Consider the following 17,014-nt stretch of genomic DNA (forward strand, 5'->3'; position numbering starts at 1 on the left):
CTAGTGAGTAAATGGCAGCCTCCTAGTTTGCCGAAAGAGCACCTTGATCCTATGTGTTTCTGTTTGCAACCGTGCACATCTTATTTTGCTGAGAACTCGTTCTTTTTTTTTTTTCAATTGATATTTCTATACTCTTGATCCCCAGAGAGCTTGGTTTTTCCCAGGCTTCACACCTGGTGTGGCTGCTTTGCACCTGTGTGATGCACATGTATAATGCCACGTGCATCATGTGCAAGGTAACACTCACTGTAATAGTTACCCAGGAGGTGCGAATCAATGGACTTTGATTTCAGCAATGAGCAGCATGTGTAACTGAAGCCAGAATTTCACCTTCCATAATGATGAAGGACCAAAGCAATATGCAAACAATTACATTAGTCCCTTGTATCACCAGATCCTGCAGTAAACACAGTTTGTCAAATGCAGGGGTCAAGAGTGATTTGAATTGAGATGCAGCTTTTTAAAAATATTAAATAAACACATTTCAAACTCAGAGAGAGCAGTAAGTCATCTCTGACCGGCATATGACAGGCTGAGTAATTTTCACCCAGCTGTTCCAGGGTTGTATTTACAAAATTATTATAATATCAGTATGACTATGCAGCCACTTGAATCACAGTATATATCTGAATGTTCATGGGGAGAAAAAAGCATCCATTTACTTTTTATGCTTGCTGCTCTGGAGCTTAGGAAACCTTGGGCAGCCTGAGGAGTGACATTGGACTGTTAGCTGTATGGATGGCATGTGAACGTTTCTAACTTAATTTACCGATGAATGTATATTGAGCTTGCATTAGCTGAGTGTTAAATGGCAATAAAGGTATTAAGAGTTAATGGAAAATGGAGTACAGGGAGGCTATTGCTTTTGAGTAGTACATTTTTGAATAATTGCGTTCCCGGTTGATTTGTTTTTATAGATCTCTTCCATGTCATTCTTTGTGCTTTTTGAAGTAAATTTTTGTGAGGAACAGATGAAATCTAATTTGCTATGTGGCTTGCATTTAACAGATATTTTATTGCTGTGGCATTTTATATAAGTTATTAATTGCAAAGCACATTCAATAAACTAAGGCAGTCTATTCCCTAACAATGTGCTATTCTAATTCTAGCTAATTTGATTGCCCTTGCAACACAGTACAACTTTACTTGAGGAGACTTCTTAGCATGTAATAAGATCGTGTAGTTGGAAGGGGGAAAAAACCAAACAAGCTGCATGAGCACTGCATTTTCATAGTGCCATGCTGAAAATCACAGTGCCCTATGCTAGCGTTCTGCAGCCACAGAACAACATGATGTCTCTCTCCAGCACTGCTGCTGAAAGTGTTGGAAAGACTATCCATAAAGATAACTGCATTTAGAAATGCTATAAAGAGTGATTAACCAGTCTCAGTGCTACAATCTTAATGTGGGTCCTGAGAGCACTGTCTGTCTCGCTAAAAACCTGCTTGTGTGATGATGGGTAAATGTGCCGAGCTGCAGAGATATGTGTGCTCCTTTCTCTCTTAGGTAGACCACAGATGGAAAGGCAGTCTGGTGATGTAGATGGCAGCCTGGGACCTAACAATTGTAGTTCAGTTTTCTAGTTTAAAGCTTTCTGAATAATCACTGAGGTTCAGACTAGGCTTTTGTGGGACTGAGCAGTAGTCCACATGATCCACAGTTGCTTATCTGTAAAACAGAAATAGCAGTGCTCTTCTGCCATCCAACAGCGTGGTGAGGATGGTGTTCCATACAGGGATTGCTAAAATGCAGTAGTGTGGCCATATAAGTAGTGAGATGGAGAGATTAAATAGCATGACAAACTGTTGGATTCAGTGAATGCTCTCATGTGTACTTCAGTCTGAAAATCAACCAGATTCATGCGTACACATCATAAGGATTTTTTGGCAAAATGTTTTTCTACAGAAAAAATGCTCTACTGAGGGAACACAACTTTCAGCAGAATCATTTTGATTTCTGTGAAGCTTTCTTTTGTGAGGGGGCCTTTGTTCCAAAAAGAAGAATTCACTGTCTTCATCTGCCTGTGCAGCCCCTCATGAGCTGGGAAAGGCCTGAGTTCAAGTCCAGGCCCTGTCTTGTTCAGAGCAAGTCTGTAAATCTGTTGTCCCCTTCCCAGGTGATAAGTGCGGCAACAGTTACTGCCTTTGTGATTCATTCTACAGTGGAGTGGCCAGAAGAAATCACAGAACACTTCCACGCGGTTCTCAAAAGCAGGATTCTTGTATTTTATTTTCCTCTGATGATGATTATGCTATTAAACAATTCAAATACAGATCTTGGATCATATTGAGAGCTAGTGTGGAGTATCAATAGCAAAGTTTCTTTATTTGTTGTTCATTACCTTTATTTTCACCTTCAGGGCGTGCTGATGGTTGGTCCTCCCGGCACTGGCAAAACAATGCTAGCGAAAGCTGTTGCTACAGAATGTGGAACAACATTCTTCAATGTCTCTTCCTCTACCCTGACATCTAAATACAGGGGCGAGTCTGAGAAGCTGGTCCGCCTCTTATTTGAAATGGTATGTCCTCTGTGATGTGATCTGGGGATTACTAAGATGAGAAAGGACATCTCTCTTGGTTTCCTGCCCCTCAAGCTGGAAGCATGGAGTTCATTGAACTGACACCCCCTCAACCAGTTAGAAAACCACAGTCTCTGATTTCATCCTTTTCTGGTATGTTGTTGAGGATTAAGAAGGAAATGGTTCATCACCCATATTTGGGACAGCATTTTCTGTAGAATTGCAGCCTTGACAGAAATTCAGTTATTTGTTAACGGGATAACAAGCCCATAGGAAGTAGATTTGAAATTGGAAGGGATTTGGAACTGTTATTCTAGAAGCAATACATGGTTTGGTTTTGTTTCTGTTCTGAATGATGGACACAAGTCTCTCAGTGAAGCTGTGGGTGCAGTCTGTCGTGTGGGGTACGTGAAGGACCTTCCCATGTGGACCTATATTGAAGAGTCATTCATCTCTTATGGATCCTCATTGCACTTCTACAATACACTCAGTTAAAACCTTTCTCTGTTGAGACAGGCTGAGCTCCCTTCTGTCCCCTATGCTGACCCCTCACCAGCACAAAAACCTGGACATGAAAACTGCCTGTATTTGATTTTGTTCCTTTTCCCCTTTGCAAGACCGATTGCTGAGGAAAACCAACCAACACTGAAAGACCCTTGGCTCAAGGAGTATAATTTAAAGTGTATGAACTTGAGCTTGTGCCAGGCAGTTTGTAAATCAAGATCTCGAATTATTTTCTTGTGATGGGCAGGGAAGATATGTATGTAGTATGTCTAGTGGGACTGGGTTGTGGTCTGGTGAGGGCCTGTGCTTGCTGCTGTGGACTTAATAGTGATGTTTTCATTTTAATAAAGGCGAGGTTTTATGCTCCAACAACCATCTTCATTGATGAGATAGATTCCATCTGCAGCCGCAGAGGCACATCTGATGAACACGAGGCGAGTCGCAGAGTCAAGTCAGAGCTGCTTGTGCAAATGGACGGTAACAAGTGTTTAGATTGAAGTTTGGGGCTGGGGTGCTGTTTCTTTACGTGTGGGAATGTAAGAACTTGAGCAATCTGGAAAAGCTGGTTTTATGGATAGGGGAAAAATAAGGCAGAAGTTGCAAGGAGTGTTTGAATGCAGATAACAGAAAAAGGTGTTCTGCTTTTTTTTTTTTATTCCCTAAAATGGCCGTTTTGGTGGTAAGTTGAAAGCTCATATTGAAGAGACAAACTCTAGGAGAAACAGATAAGAGAGATTTGTGCAGCTTAATACTTGAATATGAACAATTTACTACATCAATATATAATATATTACTATTACATATGTATAATTTAATTTATTAATAATAATTTAATACATCAATATTAATTTTTATGCCATTTAAACAAATTTCTCCCCTTTGCTGGAGTGTCCAACTTGAGACCCCCATTGTGAAATCTAATTTTGCTGTATTATGCAGTGACAGCTAATATTACTCTTCTAGTCAGCCTTGATACCTGTTCTGTGCAGGTGCACATAACGAGGATGACCATCCAAGGAATATTGTATGGAGAAGGGGTTTGATAACCACCTCTGTATTGCAGCTATTGTTCAACTACTATTTATAATGTCCTCAAATGTGCAGGTTCATTGTGGTAAACTCAATGTAGATAACTTTTTGTCCCAAAGTGATAATTTCTTTGCAGTCCTCATTTGGGAGTCCAAGGAGTGATTCCTATTTCTTCTGTGGCCAGACTTGACAGAGATGGCACTTTTGGTGGGACTAGCAGGGCAATGCTCACGTGTGATGGTGTTATTAGCACTGTCAAAGAAAGCGCTCCACTGACTCGGCAGTAGAATGAACTGTCCCTCTCTCTGTGACAATGATGGGCTTGTCACACCTAAGCTATGGGGGGCTTGGGAAGGGGCATTAGGACTATATAGAGCTGTTGCTTAGCTTTGTCCAGGCTTGGTTGTTTGTGCAGTGTTTCTTAGCAAGCACCTTAATCAATAGGAGGTATGGAGTGAAATGGCTCTGAACTGTTGTGCTTGCAGGGGTAGGTGGTGCTCTGGAAAATGATGACCCTTCCAAGATGGTTATGGTATTAGCAGCTACAAATTTTCCCTGGGATATCGATGAAGCTCTTAGACGGAGACTGGAGAAGAGAATTTATATACCTTTGCCCACAGGTATGTTTGCTACGAGCGTTTTCCTCTAAAATGACCTTTGCAAGATGAGTTCAGGATTACTGCAGGACTGTTGGGTTTGGGAGGAATCTTGATGGTTTTGGGTTGAACAGTGGAAGTCAGGGGTTAATAATTTGTCTGGGCCACTTTATTTCTGAAGAGAGTGAGAGAAAGAAAAAAAAAATACTACTTGCTTGGAGGCTTAAAAACAAAGCACTGCGGTATTTCATTGCAAGCCCATTGATGGGTTCTTACATTTTGAAAGAGAGTTAGTTTTAATGAGCCTGGAATTATTTTAAATGTTTAACAGTCAGTCCTTGAGTGATCATCAAAGGCAGCCTTTGGACATATTCAGAAATAACTGCAAATGCACTCCATGCCCTTGCAGACAAATGCAAAGAAGTGGATCCATGAATTTTCACTTACAGGCTTATTTCATTGTAAATCACTGCTTGCTCGCCTTTATGACTGCGCTTCGAGTCACTCAGAATGCAGCAGGCTGATTGCTTTCCTGCCCTAGGATGTCTCGGCTTGTGTTGTCTTTCCTAGCTGTCATTCACCTGTCCTATTAATTTTGAGATTCCTATCACTTGAAGTTTGCATAGCTTCGTTTATTCGTGGTACAGTGAATGCCTCATCTCCCTGCATGAGCACTCAAGATAACAAAATGTGTGTTCATGGTGACAGCAGTTGTGATTGAGTTTAGCAGGTATAAGGACACTTAATAGTTCTACAGCTTGTCTTAGTGCCTTACAGGCAGTAACAGCTCCTAACAGGATGCCTGTCTTTATGACCAATTAGTTTAAAATCCTACCAGCGCTTGCTCTTGTTTCTAATTAAAGCAGATTGCTTTTTGACACAGTGTATTACACTCTGGACAACATACGAGATGTGCTCCAGTTTTATTTTCAGTCTTATGTTCTGTTGCATCTATTCTGTAAATAAGAATGTTGAGCTGTTCTGGGGAAGTCTAAATGTTGCATTTATAACTGCTATGTGATTTGATGTGGTCAGGCATTTTAATTGAAAAAGGGATACGATATGTCATATGGATACTTGTACGTTGTGGAATTTGGTGCGAGTATATATTCTACCATGTTTCATTTTCAAAATACTGCAAGGACTTGTTCAGCCCCATAGCAAAGATTAGAAGAATATTCTGTGTTGCAGGACACTCTTTGCAGGTATGCTGTATGTACATTGTGCTCTGTAAATAATAAATCCTCCCTTTATAGCTAGTGACAGGTGTGTGATTGATAACTATATTCTTGACAGTTCTGAAAAGCACACCAAGCAGCTTTAGACAAGCCTTCTAATTTCTTTTATATTTCCCCTCCACCCCCTTTTTTAATTAGGGACATCAATAAATAAAACATAAATGTCGATATTTCCTTAAGACTTTCAGCCTTTCCTGCTGCTATTTCTTCTGTTACAGTTATCGTCTTTTCTAGGCCATAAAAATTGGTCACTGTGGAAATAAAGATGCTGAGCTGGTATATTTTTCTGTAGAGTGAAAGCCAGGAAAGCATTCATCCTCTCTTTACCACCCTTGTGCAGAGTAACACTGAGGCTTAAGCTCTCAAATGTGAATTCCCTGTTATAAGCCTAGGCTGCTTAACATATGTACCCAAATGCACATACGCACATGCAATCTACAAGAAAAAATGGTTAACTGGCTTCATAAGTGCTCATTTACATAGCTGGTTATCACTGTGTGCACACTGCGTCTAGGTCTGGAAGTGAGATACCAGGACATTTGTATTGTAAATATAGTAATATATTTACTGTATTAATGTATCTGTTTTCTGTCAGACTTCAGCAGCTTTCTTGGGTCCCAACTAAGTACAGTGCTTAAATATATGCTTAAAGTTCAGCCTGTTGTTAAGGGGTTTGTGCTCTCTGAAGCTCTATTAATAGAATCCTCATTGTAGTTCTAATGAAACTGTGTCAATAGTATGCAATCAAACACTTAAACACAAGTGAATCCAAAGGGATGTGAGAAGCAGCAGGCATTTGTAGGATTGCGCTTTTGTGCCTTTGGGTAGTATGCGACCAAATGCTTTGTCACCTGAGACATAACAGACATTTTTAATGACGTATGAGTTTGGAAAATGTCTCTAGAGCATGCTATTTTAATATACTGCTTTTAACCATATGTTTTACTGTATTTGATTGCACACGTTTCTGTGGTTTGTTCCATCTCTTTCCTTTTCTTACATCAAACACTTTTGTTTGAACTTTTAATGGAAAAAATATAAGTTGTGTTTATGTATTTTTTTTTTATTTTAATCTTCCAAATCTTAAAATAAGTATTTTTATGTTGTAGCAAAAGGCAGAGCAGAACTACTTAAGATTAATCTTCGGGAAGTAGAACTGGATCCTGATATTAGCCTTGAAGAAATTGCTGAGAAGATTGAAGGCTATTCTGGTGCTGACATCACTAATGTTTGCAGGTATGTCATTCCCTTTAATTTGCAAATAAAACTGCGTGGAAAGTCATTGTTTGCATTACATAATAAAAGGCAACACCCAGCACAGCTGAAGCCATGCGAACAGTGATGGTGTTTGAAGCCCAAATCTGTTTACTGGAACCATGTGGTGCTGTCGTGTGAAGCAGTCTAGAGACCAGGGAGTCTTTCTGTGAGATGTGGTTAAGTTTTCTTGGATCTGAAGAGAAAAAAATTATCTGAGCAAATATCATGTTACAGTTGACTGCATTCACTACATTTGTCTGCATTTGTTAATGCAGTGCAAAACGGGATTGGATTTTTCTTTTTTTTTTAAATGCCATGAGTTTAAGAGCTAGAGTCTTCTAATGTGGAGGAATCTTTCACAGAATGTTTCTTTGGGGCTTCTATATGCCCTACGTTTGAACAGCCCCCAGTGCAGCATGGTCTTAGTTTCTGCCTGAATTTTCTATGTGCAAGGATGATACAGATAGTTTGTAGCATTAGTATTGAATTTATTTCCATCCTGTTCCCACAGTTTGTTTCATTTTTTGAGAAATTAGTATTTTCTGGTGGAGTACAGGTATCTGAAAAAACTTACTAGAAGGAAGTCTGTGTCCCTTGTAATGTTAGGATCCCTGCCAAGAGAAATGGATCCTTTAAGAACATGGCTTGGGATTTTTTTTAGTTCTCCTGCTGCTTTGCTGAAATTGTGAAGTGACTTCATGGTTTTGAAAACTTGGTGTGTGTCACACAGTGCAATAGTTAAATTACCTGTTCTCCCCGAGGCCTCTGTTATCCCTTGCTGAGAAAAACCTGGGGAAAGAGAAAATGTAATTTCAGACTGCATGTGGGTCACAGTGTGAGAAATGAGCAGTAATCTCTGTGCTGGTGGCCACGCTGGCAGCACCCGAGCTGGAGAGCCGGCGCGGAGCAGGTAGAGCGTGAGGAGCCACGGGCACCAGTGGCCTCAGCCCCATGGGGCTCATGTCACTGGTGTCTGGTACCTCCTGCTCTGCCCGCCACAGGTTCGGGTGCTGTGTGCGAGCAGGCGCCAGAGCTGGGCTGCACTCTCAACACTTGCTGACCAGCCTTTTGGGCTGCACGGTGGGGAGCAGATTGAAATCTAAGGGGATGGGGGTGCAAAACCCAGACTCCTTTAGAAAACACAAAAAAAGTTTTTGAGTGCAGTTCCTCTCCCACCCTGCCCTTTCCTGCACTGAAGTTGTAAAATTTCATCTCCATGAATCATTGTAAATGGTTTTCAGTTTTATAGTTTTAATTATCTCTGCACATTTACCATATGCTTAAATGGATTTTGGTACCAATGCATTCTTTATGTTGAATTAATGTAGTGATCTGGGAACATGGAAGCTAGGAAAGATGTGAACGGCATCTTCTATGGTAAATAAGTGCTCTCTTAAGCGTCCCTGGCAGTGGTTTCTAGCAAGAGAATACAATCTAAATTCATAGGCTTACAACACATGCTGCTGGCAATTAGCTCCCATACATTGTCCTATATTTCCAGGGATGCCTCTTTAATGGCAATGAGACGGCGTATTAACGGCTTAACTCCAGAAGAGATTCGTGCGCTTTCTAAGGAGGAGCTTCAGATGCCGGTTACCAGGGGGGACTTTGAGCTGGCTCTGAAGAAAATCTCCAAATCTGTTTCTGCTGCAGACCTGGAGAAGTATGAAAAATGGATGGCGGAGTTTGGATCTGCTTAATCTCAGTGACAGCTCTCCTTTGGTACAGTTTAATGGCTTTTGTTGTTTTCACTTGCAGAATGAGTTAGAAACCCTTTTGAAGGTTTAATAAAAGGTCTGCCTCTGCCCGCATCCCACCCCCTTCTGGTGACAAGATCTTTAAAACTCCATTTGCCTTTAAAGGGAATGAACACAATAATAAGTTGATATTGTAAAAGATATATTATCTCTGAATAGTAAAATAAGACTAACAGGTACTGAAAAAATATACTTGTGAGGCTAATATTTTTATTTTTCCAATGAAGAGCAGTGTTACTTAACCTCCTCATAGTCATCTTTAATGGCTGGAATCAGTAAATCAGCTGGGGGTGTGACTCCAGAGGAGCTGACAAGGGCTTGCTGTACCCCTTGCTCTTCAGTGCTGCATTTCTGTTGAGCTGCTGATTCTGCTTCCCTTGGATGTGGCATCGAAGTAACTGTGCTCTCTGCTTGGATACTCAGAGCAAAGGCTGTGGATTAATTGGGATTCCACTGAGGAAATGAGGATCAGTTTTCCATCAAGATATGAGCTCAGCTCTCCTCCCATGTGCTCCCATTTGGAATCACTGTCACTTCAGACTGGGGTGATGTTACCTGTGACGACTTCTGATGGAAATCAGAGGAAAAGGGCCTTGAATGCTCCCAGTCTGGTTTGTGCTTGATCTCTGAACATAGTTTGTACCAGTTTGACCAGTAAATACTTTGAAGTTCAACCGGTAGGCACTTTTTTACATCTTGCACTTTTATGCTTATATATAACCTTATACTTTGTCTGTGTTGTCTAGATATTATTATTTAAGTACCAAGAGTTTATTACAATAAAGACACTAATATCAGGGCCGTCTTTAAAACACGTGGCTGTGGATTTCCACTTCTGTTTAGATATGAACTCTTTCCTAGCTTTACTAGGCAATGGAATTTGCTCCTGTTTATGTTGCAGAACTGTTAATGCTTAATTTTTTAAATGAATATTTCTTAAAAATGTATAAATGTTATTGATTTAGGGAAAAATAATCTGTACAATCTTATTTATGTTGTTATCTGTTTCTTCCTGCATACAAGTGTGGGGCTGAGAAGGGCTGGGCTATAAACTCCAGCATGAGAAATTCTCTCTCTGCAGTATATATAACTCTTATGCTGACTATGTGAGCTTTGTACAGACTCGGGCTGTGAGTCTGACATACAAAGGTTTCCCATGGTAGGAATGAGAAGAAGTCTAATTTACAGAGGAATGCGCAATGTCACAAGTTTTTGGTTATTTTGTGATCTGGGCCCAAAGTATCTTGGCGCATGTGAGTTGCTGTGCAGTTCGGTATCTATTCTACCCTCCAGCTCTCTGCTGAGACTCCTAATGGCATAGCCAGGTGTGGCAAACCGGGGTAAGAAACAGATAACACCTCCTCTTGAATAGGAGTGTATCTTTATTTGCTCATTTTTGCTGGTTCTTGGAAGTTCCCAATAGTATCAGTAGTTCAACACGTTGGTCTCTTGGGCCATGACGTATGAACCACTGTGGCAAATACTGCTCAGGTGTGTTTACTGCTCAATACAGCAAGGTCTGTCAGGATATGTGCCTGACAGCTCTGCAGCATCTATCTGATACAAGTGACTTTTGAAGCTGTTTTACCATTGCAGCTTTGTCTGTCAGTATTCCTTTTTCTTTCTTTGTATGTCAGTACCACGTCTTGGATTGATCCTGTCATTTTAGAGGGCCGCCCCAGTTTGCCTGGAGAAACACCATGGAGGTTCTGTCAGTCTTACATTTGACGTGAACCTCAGTTGGGGCTTTAGAAGCATGTTTCCATGTGGTACTCCAGAAGAAAATACCTTCTGGGGCCCCCAGACTGATTGAGACACAACTGCTGTTCATCTCTTTTCAAGAACAGAGCATCTCCCCTGACTAGGCCCTGTTACGCTCCTGACAGGGAGGTTACTGCAGCAGGAGTGTCACCTTCTACCCTCTTCACCTCCAGGAAGAAAGAAGAGGTCCAGTCACTTCTTTCCTAACTAGTTTGCATTAACTGCACAGTAGAGCCCTTGGGATAGATTCATCATACATGTGACTGCCACACTAAAAGGAACATCTCTCTCTGCACTGGAAGATGAGCAAGCAGAAGCCATGTTGATTCTTCATAATTTTTGGATAAATTCCAACTAGGGCTAGTCTGTTCCTCCCAGGGAATAACAGGACCTTTATAGAGAGACAGCTTTGAAAACATTGCTACAGTCTGTCATTTCCTTATGAAAGCTGTAGGCTGTAGCCGTTACTCTTTGTTTGTTTTACTGCATTAGAAATTAATAAAGCTACATGAATCTTTTGTGGCCAGTGCCAGACTAGCACTTCAGGGTCTCTCACTAGAGAGGCCATTGCTGCCCGAGGAGCTTAGTCCACACAAGCAGGACCTAGAAGGGAATAGACATGAATCCAAATGACTTGCCCTGTTCAGAGTAGTGCTGGGATTCAGCTGCTGCTGCTGCTTAGGGAGGTCTAAGTACCAGTTTTCTCAGTTCCATGTTGCAAGCAGCAGTACCCTTCCTGCTGATGAAAGCACAGCGTTTAGCAAAAATGTCATTCCTTAGCTCTTTGATGCATCTTCTACTTTAAGGCATTAAACTTCCCTTTTGGCTGTTAAGCAAAATTCACTGTACTGGGTATTCCCTCTAGTAGGATTTATTCAGGTGCTGCAGCCTTTTTCTCTAAAGGTCATGATTTCTACCCCAAATACATTTTTTCTTGTACTGGTCCTTTCCTGCTGCAGAACAGAAAAGTGAAACTTACCAAGCCGTAGATGTTTACCTGTACAATGGTTGTGCCCAAGCATTACACACTGACTTGGGCCCTGCTGGATCAGGCACCCTGCAGGACAGAGACCATCCCTTTGCTGCTGAGACTTCTCAGGACAGGGCTCTGACCCCGTGTGCTGACCCTTACATCTTTCCCGAGTCACACTGATGTGCTCGCCTTGGTGGGCTTGGAAACGGGTTATTAACTCAAGAGGGGAACCAGCAGCGAGGTGCAGCAAGGAGCAACCAGAGAAGGAAGGTCAGGCCAACAGTGGCAGCAACTAAAGGCCCTAAGGATGAGCTTACGGCTCAGCCTAAGTCCGGTTCGTGTCCCACTGGTGGAAACCCTTGTGTAGGGATGTTGGATTATTCAGAGAGCAATGCACAAGCATATCACAGCCTGCTGCGACAACTTGTTCAGCCTGTGGCTGTGTGTGTGTGGAGATACATGTGCACATGTGTGCATATGTATGTATGCACACACAATGCGTGGTGCTTCAGTAGTTTGTACCTAAATTACATTTTAAAATAAGTTTTAAAGCTGTGTTTACATGTCTCTTTCCAAACATCTGTGAAGTCTCTCTTGGGTGGCACTGTTAATTTTTGTACAATAAGCAATCTGGTTTTATGAAGTAATAAACGTGCACGTAGAGTCTGTTCGTGTGGGCTGGGCTGTGAATGCTTTGCTGGCAGCTGTTTCCAAAGGCTGCCACACCATGCAGATCTTTTCAGTGTGTCATGGCGGTGCTGGACTCACCAAAGTCCCGGATGGAGAGCAGTTAAAGCAAAGTCTGGTTTTCTTGGATAACACTGTCAGCAATGCTTTCCTTCTTAAATTGGCCTTTTGTTGCCACAAGCTATAAAATGGGGAACGCTTCAATGCCCAATGAGTGGAAGGGGAGTGGGGGAGAGGAGAGCAGAGCAGAGGCCCCAGCAGATGTTCAGTGTTAGCACCTGATTCAGACCTCACAGAGCCAGGCAGACTTTATTACTTGCCCCTGGGCTGGAAGTGTAATCAGGCTCCAGAGAAGCTATATCATCAGCTGCCTACTAACCAGGAGACTTTCAAGAGCAAAACTTCTGTTAGGAAAGAATTTTCAAACTTGGAAGGAGACCCCAAGTCTCTTGGGACTGAGTTGATTATTTGAATTTTCTCACTAACTTCCTTATGAAGGTATGTGTAGTTTCCAGTGTTTCGTAACGCCTCGAGCATGAAAGGGCGAGCAAGGGAAATTGCTGATCAAGGGATTTCAGGAGAGGTCAAATCTTTGCATAGGAAGTTCAGCTCACCCCGGTTTAAAGAAGACTGTGAAATAGCAAAGATGCACTGATGTATTCTGACCATTATGAAGATGAAAGAGGTGGTGTGCTCTAAAGAAGTCCTGTCTCAGGCAAGCAAAGACCTGGCTGTGTGGTCCAGGCACAAGGAGGTGGAAGCAGCAGAGGAAATAGTGAGAATTTGTCTGTTTTTGAAATAAACCACCCTGAATCCATTAATGGCCTGACGATTCATTCTGACCTGTAGTGACAGATAAAAGTGTGATGAACATGGAGGTGAAAGTGCTGTCAGGGATCCAAGCAGGGAGCCTGGGAGTGTGAGGTGGGTGTCAGCACTGTGGTGGCAGCTGGGACCCACTCAGTATGAACTACCCACCAAACCACGCTGCCGGCACAGGCTCAGCCAGCTGGGCAGGAGTAGTCTCAGCAGCCTTCTGATGGAACAAAGCAGCCTGTATGAAGCCACCCATGTTGGTGGTGGCAAAGGTAGAGAGAAGTTGCAGTTTAGAGAATGTGGCACACAGTCTTGTTTCCTGCTCCATGGGAGCGCTGTGCAACAGCTTGGCTGTGGCTGTAGATGCCCCAGTCACCCACATTCCAGAGCCAACTTCCACACCAACCTTAGCTAACAGAGCTGCAGCAACAAGTGATGTTCCCACCTCCCTCAGCATAGAGACATTTGACCCTCTCTGCTTGCTGAGGCCGCCTGTCTTTGTGTGCTGGTTGTGACCTGTTCTCCCGATCCACTTACTGCATGTGCAGTTGTTTGGTACCTCTAACAGAGGAGCTCCCTTGGTGCAATACAGAGCTGTCTTTTGGTCAGCTAAAGCACCATGCTCCTACACATCTCTGCACCTAGGTGTCTTGGAAAGATCCAGGCACTTTTCCTCTTCTTTAGAAAACCCTAACTAGCATTAAAAGTGTATGGGATGAGATATCTTGGCTAGCCTGGTTGCCCAGCACACGAACACAGACCTCAACAGCCAAGGAAGTGCCACAAGGAAAGTTCTGGTTTTATTATGAGGAGACAGAGTGTGGGGATGTTCCCACTCCTACTGCAGGAGGAGAGTTAGGGTCATATTGTGTCCAAGCTCCGTTTTCTGGGTTTTGTGTATTTGTGACTTCTTTGTTGTAGTAAGAACATTTTTCTCAAGAGTTAGTGGGAAGACATGGATTTTCTGTTCAGTGTCTGGGTTAGGGTTTTGGAAATCCCATGAGCTGGTTGGTACATGAAGCTGCTGAGCCCATTAATTAAACTGAAAGAGTGTAGATTTAGGTCAGATATAAGGAAGAAATTCTTCCCCATGAGGGTGGTGAGGCACTGGAACAGGCTGCCCAAAGAAGCTGTGGATGCCCCATCCCTGGAAGTGTTCAAGGCCAGGTTGGACGGGGCTTTGAGCAACCTGGTCAATGGAAGGTGTCCCTGTCCATGGCAGGGAGGGTGGAACTAGGTAATCTTTAAGGTCCCTTCCAACCCAAACCATTCTATGATCCTATGATTCTCAGCATGCTTACTTTTGGAGAAAAGCATCGTGTACCCCAGTCTGGCTGTACAGTAAGCAGTGTAGCTTTGTGCAAAGTTGCTTAAATATTGTATTTAAAATATAAGTTGGGCAAAGAGAGAAGTTCTTCCTGCCAGTTTACAACTGTGTTTCTCCCATTCATGAGCAGCCCCTTGCATAAGTTGTCCAACTGATGTAAAATAAACTGTCTTGGAAGTAAGAGTTTTTTAAACTTGACTTTGAAGAGCAAGAAAGGTAGAAAAATATTTGCCTAGGGGAAGATACCGGCGTATTCAGGATGTTGAAAGCTGAAATTTCTTCCTTTTGTGGCTTTCGTTTTTGTCTAACAGTTACACTGCTGGGTTGCGCTTTCTGTTTCCAATTTGTTTTGAAATAATTACCATTGTTTATCCATCTCTCAGCCTTTGCAGATGAACGGGTTGCACAGAGCCCGCTTTTGCTGAGCGGTTGGTGTTCTTGCACAGTGTGTTGTGTGACATCTAATTGAACGGGCTGATGGCGTGAGATCTTCCTTGTGAAGTAAAGGTCACCTGAACGGTGAAGGTGAGAGGAACGGCACTGAATACCAATTGGACTGGCAGCAACAGGAACCATAGCAACTCAGCACAGGGTTTATAAATATAACTGAGAGGAAAAAGGGAATAACCTTAAGGAGTGGCTGACAGCACTGAAATATGCATGTTGATAAAAACGGCGGTCTTTGCGAGTGAGAGGAACGTACATAACAGGGTGGAAGTGGCTTGGTGACCAAAGGCAGCCAAATGCAGGCACTGCCGACAGGTTTTGTCGCCCAGCCTTGCTGCTCCAAAACTTGCCAGTCTCCAGGTCACGTTTGTTACAGCCACTACAAAAACTGAATTTGACCTCCTAATAGCTTGTTTCTCATCTTGAAATATGTTCGAACTTTGCATATGCTTTTTGGAGGGCTAGAAGAACAAGGGGATGTTGATATTGATGTTTTTCTGTAGGACCCTGGGGCACTGTTGCACTGGATGCCATTCAGGTGCACAAGAGATTCTGCAAATGCTTATGGGGAGCTGGGGTGGTAGAAGGCTGAGGAGACTCAACTTGCCCAAGGTGCTGGGATCAGTGGAAGAGACAAAACTGTGTGCCTGACTCCCAGTTCCTGATCCAAGAGCATACAGTAGTGTTCTTCAGCTGATTTTGATTTGCAGCCCCCTAGCATTTTTTCTACTGAGGCTGAACATCTTTGTATTGTGAATTAAACACAGCAAGATGTTTTTTTCTTAGATACCTTCTGCAAGCCCTTAACAAATAGCCTGTGGTGCTCCCGGGGGCTGCAGATACTTTGCAAAGCACTGGCCCATGTCATCCTAAGTTTGCCTGACTTTCTTATGGAAGGGAGTCTATAATGGATGCTGTTGATTTAATTTTCTTCTTTTTAATCTTTTTAGTTTGCTCAGCAAGATGAAGCTCAGTGAACGTCAGGTGCTTCTGGGGAGTTTATTTACAATGTGTTCTCTTTCGTGCAAATTAGCGTTCCATCAGCATATGGCACAACCATCTAAAATAAATATTTGGCTTTCCTTAATTTATACTTGTGTAGAAAGGTCCCTGAGTGTGCATATCTATCCCTCTATTGTATCTAATTAGACATTTCTACCACAGTGCTGGGGGGCCAGGCTCCTTCCCCCGTGCCGAGGAGCTGAGAGCTGTGATTGACGCACTGCTTCCCTGCGTGATGGACCCGAGTGCCTCAGCTCTGCTTCCCTGCGTGGTGGACCCGAGTGCCTCAGCTCGGGGGCAGTGGGGCAGGCAGCTAGCCCCTCCACCACCGAGGCTGCCGGCAGCTCACTGGTGGCACTGCCAGGTCAGCCTCCCTCTCTAGATGCTGGGAATTCTGATCTATTTAAGCTGGGAACCTGCCCAGCCTAAGCAAAGGCTTGGCTCCCCGTCTGTGGTCGCCTCCTTCACCTACCGAGGCAGCTGCGCTTTTGCGAGACACGAGCCCAAGCGAAGCGCGTGAGAGCAAACAAACAGCTCTGGCTGCAAGATGCTGGAGAAGGAGGTTGGGCTGGCACGTTGGGCTGTGTCCCTCTGTGCCCAGGGGCTAGGGAAATAAGTGTTGGGGAGAGGGAAAACATTCCCCCAGCATTCAATATGGACATGCATGGGAGAAGAGCAGGAAACCTATTTTAAAACAAAGGAACAAATGGAAAATTAATCAGTTTTAAGATGGAGTGGAGCCCCACAGCCAGTGACCCAGGAGGTCTTTTCCAGCTCTTTGGCAGATCCAGATGTTTTGTGTTCTCACAAATTATTTGCAAAATTTCTACTAGTTTCCAATCTAAGTAAGTTCACACTTGATTTGTATCCATCTGATTTTGTGCTAATGTCATCTTCTATAATAGCAAATAGTTCTTAGTCCCTGCCACGTCCCTGAACATATTTATAGAGTCATCATATAAAGCAACACCTTGTGCTTTGTTAGACTGTATAAGCTCTTTCAGCCTCTTTTATAAGACAGATCCTCTTCATTAACCTTTTTTTCCACCTTAGCCCATTTGTTTTTTTAACACAGACCGCCAGAAGTGTACACCATGCGTCC

The 17,014-nt window shown here is 42.9% G+C and overlaps 1 protein-coding gene across 1 annotated transcript in view; it reads left to right on the forward strand.

Annotated features, from left to right (window-relative positions):
• Positions 1-8,842, forward strand: part of KATNAL1 (katanin catalytic subunit A1 like 1) — a gene marked incomplete at both ends in the record, with an annotated part of 31,368 nt that extends 22,526 nt beyond the window's left edge. The window contains 5 exons of the mRNA XM_080357555.1: positions 2,360-2,518; positions 3,373-3,499; positions 4,537-4,671; positions 6,995-7,121; positions 8,644-8,842. Of these exons, the coding sequence (XP_080213681.1) occupies positions 2,360-2,518; positions 3,373-3,499; positions 4,537-4,671; positions 6,995-7,121; positions 8,644-8,842 (747 nt within the window). The remainder of the gene's footprint in view (positions 1-2,359; positions 2,519-3,372; positions 3,500-4,536; positions 4,672-6,994; positions 7,122-8,643) is intronic.
• Positions 8,843-17,014: the final 8,172 nt, after the last annotated feature.

Source organism: Nesoenas mayeri (assembly GCF_963082525.1).
Source record: "Nesoenas mayeri genome assembly, chromosome: 1".
Lineage (NCBI taxonomy): Eukaryota > Metazoa > Chordata > Aves > Columbiformes > Columbidae > Nesoenas > Nesoenas mayeri.